The 13,668-nt window shown below is 38.4% G+C and overlaps 1 protein-coding gene across 1 annotated transcript in view; it reads left to right on the forward strand.

Moving 5' to 3' along the window:
* The window catches only part of LOC106871154 (SCY1-like protein 2), a 726,002-nt gene that overhangs the window by 632,023 nt on the left and 80,311 nt on the right, over nucleotides 1-13,668 (forward strand). Inside the window, exon 14 of the mRNA XM_089340062.1 lies at nucleotides 5,773-5,867. Coding sequence (XP_089196188.1) covers nucleotides 5,773-5,867 — 95 coding nt within the window. The remainder of the gene's footprint in view (nucleotides 1-5,772; nucleotides 5,868-13,668) is intronic.

The raw sequence follows: 13,668 nt of genomic DNA on the forward strand, positions 1-13,668 counted from the left end.
TGTGAGTGGATTTGGTAGACGGAAACTGAAAGAAGCCCGTCGTATATATATATATATATATATATATATATAATAGTTATCGCCAAGCCAACATGGCAGTCCCAAAATTAGGACGAAAGCTGCCGTGAATTAGCTCCAAGAAGCCATCGTCTCTAGCTAGCTATGTGACACACGAAACCTGTGTCCTTTATAACCTTCGAACAGGGGAGGTCGGCAATTTCCCCTTGCTGGTTTGGCATCTGCAGACTAGTTTCAGGGTGTTGCCCCTTGTCAATGCAAAGCAGCCAAGCTCCAGCCAGGCGGCGCTGCTGACTATCTGTTCGAAGGTCATTTATCTAATTTCAGTGGAATCTATCCACTGGTTTTCAGAAATAGAGTTATTAATATTTCTAAGTCTCTCTAAAGGAGACTACGGCAGCGGTACTGGAAATTAATAGTTATCGCCAAGCCAACATGGCAGTCCCAAAATTAGAACGAAAGCTGCCGTGAATTAGCTCCAAGAAGCCATCGCCTCTAGCTAGCTATGTGACACACGAAACCTGTGTCCTTCATAACCTTCGAACAGGGGAGGTTAGCAGTTTCCCCTTGCTGGTTTGGCATCTGCAGACTAGTTTCAGAGTGTTGCCCCATATATATATATATATATATATATATATATATATGTATGTGTGTGTGTGTGCGTGTGTGTGTGTATGTGTGTGTGTGTGTGTGTGTGTGTGTGTGTGTGTGTGTGTGTGTGTGTGTGTGTGTGTGTGTGTGTTCCCCAACATCGCTTGACATGCGATGCTGGTGTGTTTACGTCCCCGTAACTTAGCGGTTCGGCAAAAAGAGACCGATAGAATAAGTACTAGGCTTACAAAGAATAAGTCCTGGATCGATTTGCTCGACTAAAAAAAAGGCGGTGCTTTAGCATAGCCGCAGTCAAATGACTGAAATAAGTAAAAGAATAAAAGAATATGAGATCATCGTGTCACGCACATATGGTTGTGATGCATGTGCCTGGTGTACCCTTATCAGACGGGTAGTCATGATGGGTATAATGGGCTTCGTATATTTTACCCCAGTGTCACTTTTATGGCATGCACTACTCTCTTACTCAATAATAATAATATGTACATGACTTGTTTTGGTATAAAAGAAGGGCTACAGTAGATATTCTGCTCAATATCACATATTTACTTGTCAGTTGCTTGACTTTAACCAGTTGAGAATGTCCCTTGGAGGCAGACGATATGTACATCTCTGATCACGAGCAGAAGTAGTGGGAGAATATCATAGCGATGAGTTGGGAGGGAGTCTTTGGCGTTTGAATCATTCACATCTGGAAACATGGGTGTTTCAGTCATAATTCTTGAACAACCCTTATTCAGGAACCTTTTGAGCTGGATGGGCGAGTCGACCTGAAAAAAATTCTAACTGGGCCCCACTTGCAAGGTCAAACGCTGTTTATCTTCATATGAGATCACCATATGGTGCACATACGGTTGTGATGCATATGCCTGTTGTACCCTTATCTGACGGGTAGTTATGATGGGTATATTGGGCTTCGTATATTTGTACCCCAGCGTTTCTTTGACCGCATGCACTGCTCTCTTAACAATAATAATAATAATAATAATAATAATAATAATAATAATAATAATAAGAAGAAGAAGAAGAAGAAGAAGAAGAAGAAGAAGAAGAAGAAGAAGAAGAAGAAGAAGAAGAAGAAGAAGAATGATAATAATAATAATAACAACAACAACAACGACAGCGACAACGTTAATATTAATCTACTCTATTCATGATTTCATTTGGTTTACATTGTTTTTGTTTTCGTTTTCATTGGCTTATTTTGTTTTTCCTTGCTGTTACTTTTGTTCTTTTTGTTGTTGCTGTTGTTGTTGTTGTTTATTGCTCAGGTTGAGTTGATTATTTTGCTATCATTAATATTTTACAAATATTAATGATATCCACCACCACCACTACCACCGCCATCACCGTCGTCGCCGTCGTTGTCAACATTAATATCAGCGATAGCGTATCATTTTCCGTATCCACATTATCATCCTCCTACTGCATTTACTTCTAACTCCGCACTCCCTCTCCTCTCTCTCTCTCTCTCTCTCTCTCTAATCCATCTCCTCTCTCTCCTCTCGCTCTCATTCCTCTCCTCTCCCTCTCACCGTCAGCATCATCGTTATCATCGTCATCGTAATCAACTTTATACTGATGATCATCATCATCGTCATCATTACCATCATCATCATCATCATCATCACCACCACCATCATCATCATCATCATCATCATCATCATCATCATCACTCCCGTCATCACCCTTGTCATTATCACTGTTACCAGCATCGTCGTATTCATCACCGTCGCCGTCATCTTCATCATTACCATCATCATAATTATCATCATCTCCATGGTCATCATCATCATCAACCTCACACTTATTCTCACTGAATACATTTCTTTATTTTCTCCATATTTTCAAAGGATTTTACTTTTTGTATTCACTCTTATTGTTGCTGCTGCTACTGCTGCTGCTGCCGCTGTTTTTCTAAGATTTCTACTGTTGATGTGGTTTTTGTTATGATTGTTCTAGAAGTTATTAGTCATGTTGTTGTTGTTGATGGTGTTACCGTTGTCTTTTATCTTGAATTTGTTTCAGTCATTAGGCTGTGGCCATGCTGGGGCATCGCCTTAAAGATTTCTTTAGTCGAACGAATCGACACCAGTACTTATTCTATCCATTTTTGCCGAACCGCAAAGTTACAAACACACTAACACCGGACGCCAAGCGGTGGGGGAGGAACAAACTGGGACACAAAGACACATACACACACGCACACACACACACACACACACACACACACACACACACACATACACACACACACACACATATATATATATATATATATATATATATATATATATATATATATATATATATATATATATATATATATATATATATATATATATACGATGGGCTTCTCTCACTTTCCGTCTATCAAATCCACTCGCAAGGCTTTAGTCAACTTGAGGCTATTGGAGAAGACACTTGCACAAGGTGCCACGTAGTGGGTCTGAACCCGCACCTATGTGGTTGGGAAGCAAGCTTATCACAGGCACGCCTGTGCCTTCGTGGAAGTTATTAATATTGTAGTAGTTGTTGATGGTTTAATTATTCTCGTTGTAGTTCTTGTTACTGTTAAAGTTGTCATTGCTTTTATTGGTATTTCACCTAATTTGGCCTATTCAATGGCGAGTCGATCCATTCATTTCATACATAATATTTCTAGGAAATATGCATGTCCTCATTGACGACGTTTAATCCCAGCTCAGCCATGATCTAGCAAACCCGAAAGGAAAGGTGTTCTGGCCATAACCACGACCACATTATCCAATCCATGCGTTCATTTTGAAAACGTTGTACTGTCATTTGAAGGTGTGCTACTATTTCAAGCATATTGAGCCACCGCTCTCACGTTCGCTCACTCGCTCATATATTTTTTGTTTTTTGTTGTTTTTTTTGTATTTTATTTTGTTGTAGGTCAACTCTGCTCGAGCAGATTTGTGATCAAAGGCTTTTCATTCTGTTTTACATTTTACTTTCTGTTTCGTTTTCCAGTTATTATATGTGTCTCTATCTAGGGTTATATCCCTCAATGCATCCCGAGTCTTGTAAACAACGTAAGCCGTAATTTCTGGGAGATTCTGTTGCTATTTCTTGCACTTGTTCCACTTTCATTGTGGCTGTTCTTGTTTCCAGCATTCCTGTTATTTCATATCTTTAAAAAAAGAAAAAACAAAAAAACAAAACGATTATTTTATTATCATTACCATCATCATCGTCCTCCTCCTCCTCCTCCTCATCATCATCATTATTATTATTATTATTATTATTATTATTATTATTATTATTATTATTATTATTATTATTATTATTATCAGAGGAAGGAGGAGGAGAAGGTCAAGGTAGAGAGTCAATTAGTTGCGTTATTCAATATCTTAACAGCAAATTGCCTCGAATTTAATGACATGTTAAATACGACAGCGGCGGCAACGGCGGCAGTGGCAGCAGCGGCAGCCGCAGCGTCGACAGCGGTAGCGGCGGCAACGGCAGCGGCGGTGGTGGCGGCAAAGGCAGTGACAGTGACGCTGGTGCTGGTTGTTGGTAGGGTTATTGTCGGCGGTGTGATGGTTGTTGTGGTAGTGTTCACATTGGTATTCATTACTTGATCCAACCAACGCAGTTGGTAACGTGCGTGGTGGTGTTTTATCGTTCTGAGGTAACAACGTCCTTCGCTTTTCACATACAATTCTTCAACAGAAGTCAAACAATAACGACGATAACAATGACAATGTCACCGTGCCACAGACACAGTTATTAGGAGAAATTCTGAGATGGGTGGGGGGGAGATTTGAGGACAGTGTGATGAGGGAAAGAGGAATGCATAAAATACGAGGTGGTATCAAAAAGTTCCCGGACTTGTTATGTTTAATAAGAAATAACTTACTTATGTAAGTTTTAACATCATCTGTTTCGAAATAGTCACCTTGCGCGGCAATATATCGGTCCCAGCGTCCCTGCCACTTTTGAAATCAAGCCTGGAAATCGTTTTTCGTAAGTGATTCATTCTGGATATCGACAACGGTGTTAAAATGGCGACCTTTGAGCTGTATTTTCATCTTCGGAAAGAAATGGAAGTCCACAGATGTTAAATCTGGCGAATATGGTGGATGTGGAAGCGATACCATGTTCTTTTTGGTGAGAAACTCACGAGTGAGGATAGCTCGGGGACAAGGTGCTTTGCCATCGTGAAGAATTCAATTTTTCACGCTCCACAGATTCGGTCGCTTCCGACAAATGTCCTCCTTCAAACGCTTCAAGTCTTCCAGGGACGTTCTTCTGCTTTTGAAGCGCCCGTGCCACTCGAAACATTGTGTACGACCTATTGCCCCATCGCCGTAAGCTTGCCGAAACATGCTCAATGACTCTGCAGTACACTTCCCAAGTTTAACGTAAATTTTCACGTTGGCTCTTTGTTCCTGTCCATGACAAAATCACAGACTATAGCACACACGTGATCACAAAAACACAAATTTCACAACTTGCAAAATAGACCTCATAAAGGGCGTTGCTAACTCTCACTGCGCACGCAACCGCATGTTGGCTTCTGTTGGTGCGCTACAGAACTAGTCTTGTAACCCTGTGATAGCACCTCTTAATGCAGGCAAGTTGCAAGAATGATATAATGTATATATTTATATATATATATATATATATATATAGAGAGAGAGAGAGAGAGAGAGAGAGAGAGAGAGAGAGAGAAAGAGAGAGAGAGAGAGAGAGAGAGAGATAGAGAGAGAGAGAGAGATTGACCCCCATCTAGACATTGGCTGGTAAAACCATCCACTCTCCGAATGGTGGTCTACTGTTCAGTAACAGTCCAACGGACGGGCATCCAAAGTATTTTCTGTTTACCAAAACTTTTTCGCAATGACTTACTGGATCCGAGACTGATAAAATAGAAAGGAACATATACGAAGGCAATGCATAGTTGGAATTAACTCGAAACTACGTGATTGTTGAGCGAATTTGTAAACTCCTTAATCAACACCGCCATTTCTTCTACCCATTTGTGCGATGTATTCATTTAACGACGCCATGTTTTAATACTTAAAAACATTCGATTTATTTCATTGTTGTTTCCTTTTTGGTAAAATATCACGTAACAAATTTGTAGTATATCGTTTCGTATTTTTCGTTGGACAGTTCACGGCTTTGATGGAAGTGTTGCGACAGATGCTTGGCCAAATTGACACACAAAGGAGACATAAAATGAAGATGGAGACAGTTCCTACACAAAAGTAAGCGACCAAATCGATTTCTATAAATTTTATGTTTCTGATCTATTTTATTTCATTGTTTGTTCGTTGGGGTACTAAAGACAATCCTTCACAGTGCGGTACAAAAACTTTCATGAAGAACACATCGAACATCAAAACGTATCTATGGAACTTGACAATTCCTCTGGCATACAGTTTCTCTACTGTGATTCTTGTGATCTTATATTACTCCAAGGCTGATGCCATTACGAAATCTTTAATCTTTTGCTTGTTTCAATCGTTGGACTGTGTCCATGCTGGAGCGCCGCCTTGAAAGATTTTTTATCAATACAAATCGGCGCCAATACTTTATCTTTGTTAAGCCTGCTACTTATTCTGTCGGTGCCATTTGTGTCATTTACCGAACTGTTTGCTTACAGGGACGCAAACGAACCAACACTGGTTATCAAGCGGAGGGAAGAGAGAGAAACACAACACACACACACACACACACACACACACACACACACACACACACACACACACACACACACATACATATATATATATATATATATATATATATAGTTTTAGGGAAAAGAACCAAGGTTCATGAACTCATCGATGAAAATCCACTGTCACATAGAAAAACTAATAATTAAAAGCACAATAAATGAGTATAATATAATACAAAGTAAATATCATAAGATAAAGATAATATTATCTTTATCTTATGGTATTTACTTTGTATTATATTATACTCATTTATTGTGCTTTTAATTATTAGTTTTTCTATATGTGACAGTGGATTTTCATCGATGAGTTCATGAACTTTGGTTCTTTTCCCTAAAACTATATATTTATATATATTTTACTCTGTGAAACTTAATTTAATTTTAATTTTTAATAAATTGATTTTAATTGAGTTTTTACTTGTAATTTTGGATTTTATCCCTATTATTATTATTATTATTATTATTATTATTATTATTATTATTATTATTATTATTATTATTATATATATATTTCCCCCTCTCATTCTTCCTTCTGTTACTACTACGTACCTCTCTCTTTACCCCTCTCGTTCTTCCTCCTGTTATTACTATATCTCTCTCCTCCTCTCGTTCTTCCTTCTGTTACTACTATATTTCTCGCTTCCTCTCTTTCTCTCGTTGCTCACCTATTTTCTACTTCCTCCCCTTGTTTCTCCCTCTACCACTCTCTCTTCCTTACCCCTCGTGGTCACATGTGTCCACGTACTAATTCTTTTCTTCCTTGGCTATCGCCAAGCAAACACGCGAACTACTGTCCCGCTTCCAGTTCGTTGCTTCACAGCGTTCCACATACACATAATTTTTCACGTCTGGCCGTATAGCCTTTTCCGTTTGTTTTCCTGTCTTGTTTTCTGTCCGCCACTACATTCCTCCATGGTACAGTTTAATTTGTGTATACAAATTTAATTTGTGATCCATGGGAAGAGCCATTTTAACTATGCGTCCTGCCCTACTCTTCGAAACGCCTGTGTTAGAATGGGGGTAGCTGATGAAGGAAAATGTTCTCTATGTGGCCTCTGTGTGTTCTGTACTCTGGTTATTATTATTTTTTGTCTACATTTTGTTTGCAATTTCCTGTACCCAGATATGCACCTATATATACAAGTAGACGTAGGTATACACATACCTGTATGTATATATGCATATACTCATTTATTATTTGTTTTATATATATATATATATATATATATATATATATATATATATATATATATATATATATATATATATATATATATATATATATATATATATATATATAATACAAATAATAAATGAGTATATGCATATATACGTACATCTATGTACATACTTACATCTATCTGTATATATAGATGCATATCTGGGTACAGGACATTGTAAACAACACGTAGACAAAATGATAAACAGAGTACAGAAAACACACAGGCCACAAGCCCGGTTTCACCCGGTCGGTTTGGATGATGTGGCTGTAAAACCTGCTCTGTGTAAGCATTCGACTTGTTTGGGCACGCTTATGTTAAAAAACAATTTTAGAATGACATTTTTCTGTTGAAACGCTAAAAATAACTAACCAACAACAAAAGACAACTAAGATTGAACAAAATCAAAAATTAAACCCAAATACTAAGCGAACAAAGATGAACCATTCCAATTCCATTGCGCGCGCACGCACACACATTCACATACTCCCCTTTTACATACACACACATATATTTACAGAGTTGAAACGCTGTTTGTTTTATTTTTTCAGCGTACAATTTTCATCATCCCACTACCAAGTATGACATCACCCCTTCCTTCCTTATTCATCTATCACTCCTTCCTTTCTCATTCATAAAAACAAGAGTATTATTATAGTAGATTATCTTGGTAACCATGGGAGATATGAAAAAATATGCCATCACCCCTTCCTTCCTTATTCATGTATCACCCCTTCCTTTCTCATTCATAAACACAAGAGTATTATTATTGTAGATTATCTCGGTAACCATGGGAGCTATGAAAAAATACAAAGGACAGCATCACTACCGGATCATTCTACACATCTGTGTAATTTTTGCGCAATTCCACCCACGTTTGACCGTGAATCGCAAGACAAGAAAGAATCGCCCATGTCAAATGTATATGTATAGATATATAATAATAATAATAATAATAATAATAATAATAATAATAATAATAATAATAATAATAATAATAATAATTCTTTCTTTATTGACCACATGGACCACACAAAATCACAGGTCAGTCCAACTGAAGGGACAGTGGGGATTTTACTTATATTGTTGGTCTTGTATTCCGGGGCGTGTAAAGAGTAAAAGACAATAAGAATTAACAATAAAAATTCGAACAATAAAATTGTGAGGCAGCTCCGCACAGAGACAACCAAGGAGAACGGTATTGTCGCCTTGCGTACCTCTCGGACATCCGTCAGACAGCACTTCCGTGCCTGAAGAGCCTGTATCGAACAGGTAGAGCTCTCCGGTAACACTACCAGGTCAGAGATTTCTGGAAATTATCCATCGGCTCCGGCCTGAAAGTGCCCCGAAAATGACCAGGAAACTGATCCCCCGACTCCCGACGCCCAGAGTTTCCCCGAGGACATCGTCGCTCTTGCCTGCCACTGATATCCAATGTGGAACTTCCATCAACCGCACTGCCTGACTGGCAGAGGACTATGAGCACTTGTTGACACTCCAGGTGCCTTACTCGGTCTACTGTTGATCCAGGACTGTAGCTCTGTCAATGAGACAAGCTGCGGAAAATTTTATCTAACAAACAGTGGTCACATCTGTTCACTATTAAAGAAACGCTAGCGATGTTGCAGCCTCGGCGCATGTCTGCCGTATCATTATCCACGGCGTGCCCAGTGTATTCTCTCTCTCTCTCTCTCTCTCTCTCTCTCTCTCTCTCTCTCTCTCTCTCTATCTATCTATCTATCTATCTATCTCTCTATCTCTCTCTATATCTCTCTCTCTTTCTCTCTCTCTCTCTCTCTCTCTCTCTCTCTCTATCTCTCTATCTCTCTCTCTCTCTCTCTCTCTCTCTCTCTCTCTCTCTCTCTCTCTGTGATGCTTGTCAGGCAGGATCTTCCGCAGATCACCTCATTGACGAGCTACAATCCTCCTCGATCAAGCGTAGACCGAGAAAGGATGATTGACACCGGGAGTGTCGGCAGACGCTCGTAGACCTCTACCAGTTGGGAAACGCGGTCGATGGATTTAGTGCTAGGCAAGAGCGATGACATCCTCGGGGAAACTCTGGGTGTCATGATGGGATGAATTAGCTGGTCTTTTCCGGTTGACTTTCGGGCTGAGGCCTATGGAAATCCCTGATAATACCGGGGAGCTCTGCCAGACTGAAACGAGCTCTAAGAGAAAATAGAAGTGCTGCCTGTCTGACGGACCTGTCTGAGATGTCCGCAGAGAGACAAAACCGTTTTGCATGCAGAGTCCGAGCATTGCAGATTTTTAAAGCTTTGTCAAACAGCTGCTGACGCATTTAACAGGGATCCGGTTATCAGCCTATAGTCCATCGTGAGGATCGCTCCGCTGCCTTTTTGTTGAAAGGCGGGTGAATGTGGCGAGGATGGCCCGTGTGAATGGGCTAACTCTGTACATATGCTTGTAAGCTGGAGGAGTTGAGAAGGAGAGAGGCACTTGCTGAGGTGTCTCTTGCGGTCGGGGTAACCAGGATGTGAGGGGTTCCTTGGTTTTCACTGAGTGAAATTTTGTTGTAGAACTTTGGGGGAATTTTTGTTGCTAATTGTTCTCTCTTTATACACAAAATTTTATGCTAAGCCCCACTTGTCTTTGTCCCTTGTGTTGCACTATGTTCGACCCATGTGGCCAATAAAGAAAAGATTATTATTTAAGTGCTGGGCTGGCAGAATTGTTAACCTACCGGTTAACACTTTCTGTGTTCCAATTCCGCCGAGATCGACTTTGCTTTCAACCTTTCGGTGTCGATAAAATAAGTACCAGTTGAGCACTGAGGTTGATGTAATCGACAAGCCCCTTTCCCTTAAAATTGCTGGCCTTGTACCAAAACTTTTTTTAAATATCGTCATTATCATTTGGATCGCATTTGACAGAAGAAAGAAAGAGAGAATCAGTGAAGTAAAAGTAATTTCATTTTTAACATCCTTAATCACCATTGTAAAAAACATCACCTCTGTTATTCTAATTAGCTTTGGCTCAGGGTTGTTGTTGTTGTTGTTGATGTTGTGTGCTTTGTTTGAATTATTTGGTTTGTTTTTTTGTTGTTGTTTTTGTTGGTGTTTTTTATCTGTCCATTTTTCTGTAAAGACAACATAAAAAACATTTTTGGACGCTCCGATGATTCCTTTCATGCATACACACACACACACACACACACACACACACACACACACACACACACACACACACACACACACACAATATACACACATACATATTTGAATGTGCATGTGCATGTATGTATGTGCGCGCGTGTATGTATATATACATACATATATATATATATATATATATATATATATATGTATATAGATATATATATATATATAGATAGATAGATAGATAGATAGATAGATAGATAGATAGAGATATAGAAATATATATACGCGCACACACGCATACACACAGAAACACAGAAGCATATACGTGTATATGTGTATGTGTGTGTGCGCGCGTGCGTCTACACGTGTGTGCATGTGCGTGCATATATATATATATATATATATATATATATATATATATATATATATATATATATATATATATATATATACATATATATATATATATATATATACATATATATATATATATATATATACACACATGTAAACGTACACATAAGCGCGCGCACACACACACACACACAAGTGGGGCTTTTTTTATATTCAGAGAACCTAATTGCAAATTTAGTCGAGTAATTCTAATGAATGTCACAGTTTGGAAAGAGGAAGAAATAAATAAAAAGACAGTTAAGATGATAGAAAGAGATGAAGAGAGAGAGAGAGAGAGAAGGAGAAAGGGAAAGCGAGATACAGAAAGAGAAGGAGAAGCAATGGAAGAGAGAGAGAGAACGAACGAAAGGTAACAGAAATGAATTGAAAAGCTATTTAAAAGATATAAAGAGATATAAAGTTTGTTTTAATTGTTTTGCTTGTTTTTCTTTTTTAAACTGTCAACAGAGAAAAAATCAATACAGAAATAAAATACTTAAACAAGAATATAAAAAGTAACAATAATGTCAATAATAACTACAACAATAATAACAACGACAAACAATTGAGATTTGAAACGCGTTTATAACAGGAAAAATATCAAAGTTTGTAATAATGGGTATAAATAAATTTGACAAAGAAAATAATGAGAATATAAACCAGGATAGAAACCCTCATTTTATTTTGATTGGTCTGTGATGGAGAATTTTTGCTTGTTTGTTTCTTTACTTCGTTTTGTTTTGTTTTGTTTTTGTTTTTTGTTATTTTTTTCGGTCTTTTGTTTTTGTTATAAGCTTGTCTGATGTATTAATTCGTTCGCTTCGTTGAACATAAGTCTCTGCATGGTTTTATACACGCCTTCCATGGTTTCTTAGTGAAATAACTATCATACAGTTATAGTGCTGGAGCCTTCAACGCCAGGCAGCCTTTAGCAAACTAATAAAGCATGATCTAGACACCGCAGGCTTCCCTTCCCAGCTCGAGCCAGCAGGGCTAGACCGAGGGGACGGTAAATGGCCGGACGGTATGACAATTTCCTATGACCACTGAACTACAATAGGTCCTGTCGAGGAGTAGAAGACGGTAAATCTTTGATTCGTGGTTTTGGTTTTTTCTTTGATATTACGTTCCAAGTCAAGGTGGCCATCTTAGTTGTCCTGTTGAAGACACGGTCGTGTCTTGTTTTGCTTTGACTGAGGCAAAGTATAAGTAAAAAACAACAAAGCTCCCAGGACAGTGCCGCTTTTAAGCCTTAAAACTTATAGGGCCAGTGATTTCGTTTCCATGTGGTATAAATGACCGAGGAAGACCTGTAACACACACAAGTACACACACACCCATACACACACTCACACTCACACAAGTGTGAGTAGAGTATGTACACAAACACAAGTGTGTGTGTGTGTGTACATACCCTACTCACCCACATATGTATAGGTGTATGTATGTGTCAGAGTTTTTGTGCGTAATTTTCACTGTGTATGTCAATGTTGGAGCATGTCTCACATTGTGAGTAATAGCATAGGTCTGTGTGTGCGCGCGCGTGTGTGATGTGTTATTAGGTGAGCTTTTTTGTCTTCTTCGTGTTTCTAAGAAGCATTTTCTTTTTTGCGTCGGTCATTATTGCTGGAAGGAAGGTGATGAGTTTGCACAATCATTAGACCTCCGAACAAAATGCTTGGCGACATTTCTTCCAGATTTTAACGTTCTAGGTTCAAATTCCACTGATATCAACTTTACCTTTCATCCTTTTGGGATTGATAAGATAAGTACCAGTCGATCGAGGATTGGGGTCAATGTAATCGACTTAGCCCTACTCCCAAAAACTTTAAGCCGTGTTGCTGTAGTAGAAATAATTCTGCTGCGGTCGACTTTACCTTTCATCCTTTCGAGGTTGATAAAATAAATGTCTGTTAAATACTGAGGTCGATGTAATCGACTGCTTCCTTCCCCAAAATTTCAGGCTTATTTTGCTTATAAAATTTTACTTATAGTAGAAATAATTAGCAGCAACTACAGCAGCAACAGCAGCAGCAGCAGCAGCAGCAGCAGCAGCAGTAGTAGTAGTAGTAGTAGTAGTAGTAGTGGTGTTATTATTGCTGTTGTTACTCTTTTATCTCCAGACGTCTTAACCAAATTTCCCCCAAAACTGAATTACATTCTCTCCTTGGTTGTTGTTGTTGTAGTAGTTGTTGTTGTTGTTTTATTCCAAGACATCACTAATCTGTACTTCTTTATCTTTTTCACTTCTTCACTTTCAAAAGTTGGATTTTTGACAAAAAAAATAATTCAACATCTTTGATCTTTTTTTTTTTTTAGTTATTTCTTCCTAACATAAAAACTTTCTCTCTCTCTCTCTCTCTCTCTCTCTCTATTTCTGCATGTCTAGCTCCCTCTCTTTCTATCCGCTTTTCTCTCTTTCTCTATCCCTCTCTTTTTCACTTTCCTTTTCTTTCTCTCTTTTTCTCATTCGTTCCGTCTTTGTCTTATATATAATATACATGTGTGTGTGTGCTTATATATAAGTATGTATATATGTATATATGTATGTTCGTATTTATGTGTATATACATATACGCATGTGTGTATATAT

The sequence above is a fragment of the Octopus bimaculoides genome, chromosome 23 (genome assembly GCF_046866305.1).
Source record: "Octopus bimaculoides isolate indiv1 chromosome 23, ASM4686630v1, whole genome shotgun sequence".
Classification (NCBI taxonomy): domain Eukaryota; kingdom Metazoa; phylum Mollusca; class Cephalopoda; order Octopoda; family Octopodidae; genus Octopus; species Octopus bimaculoides.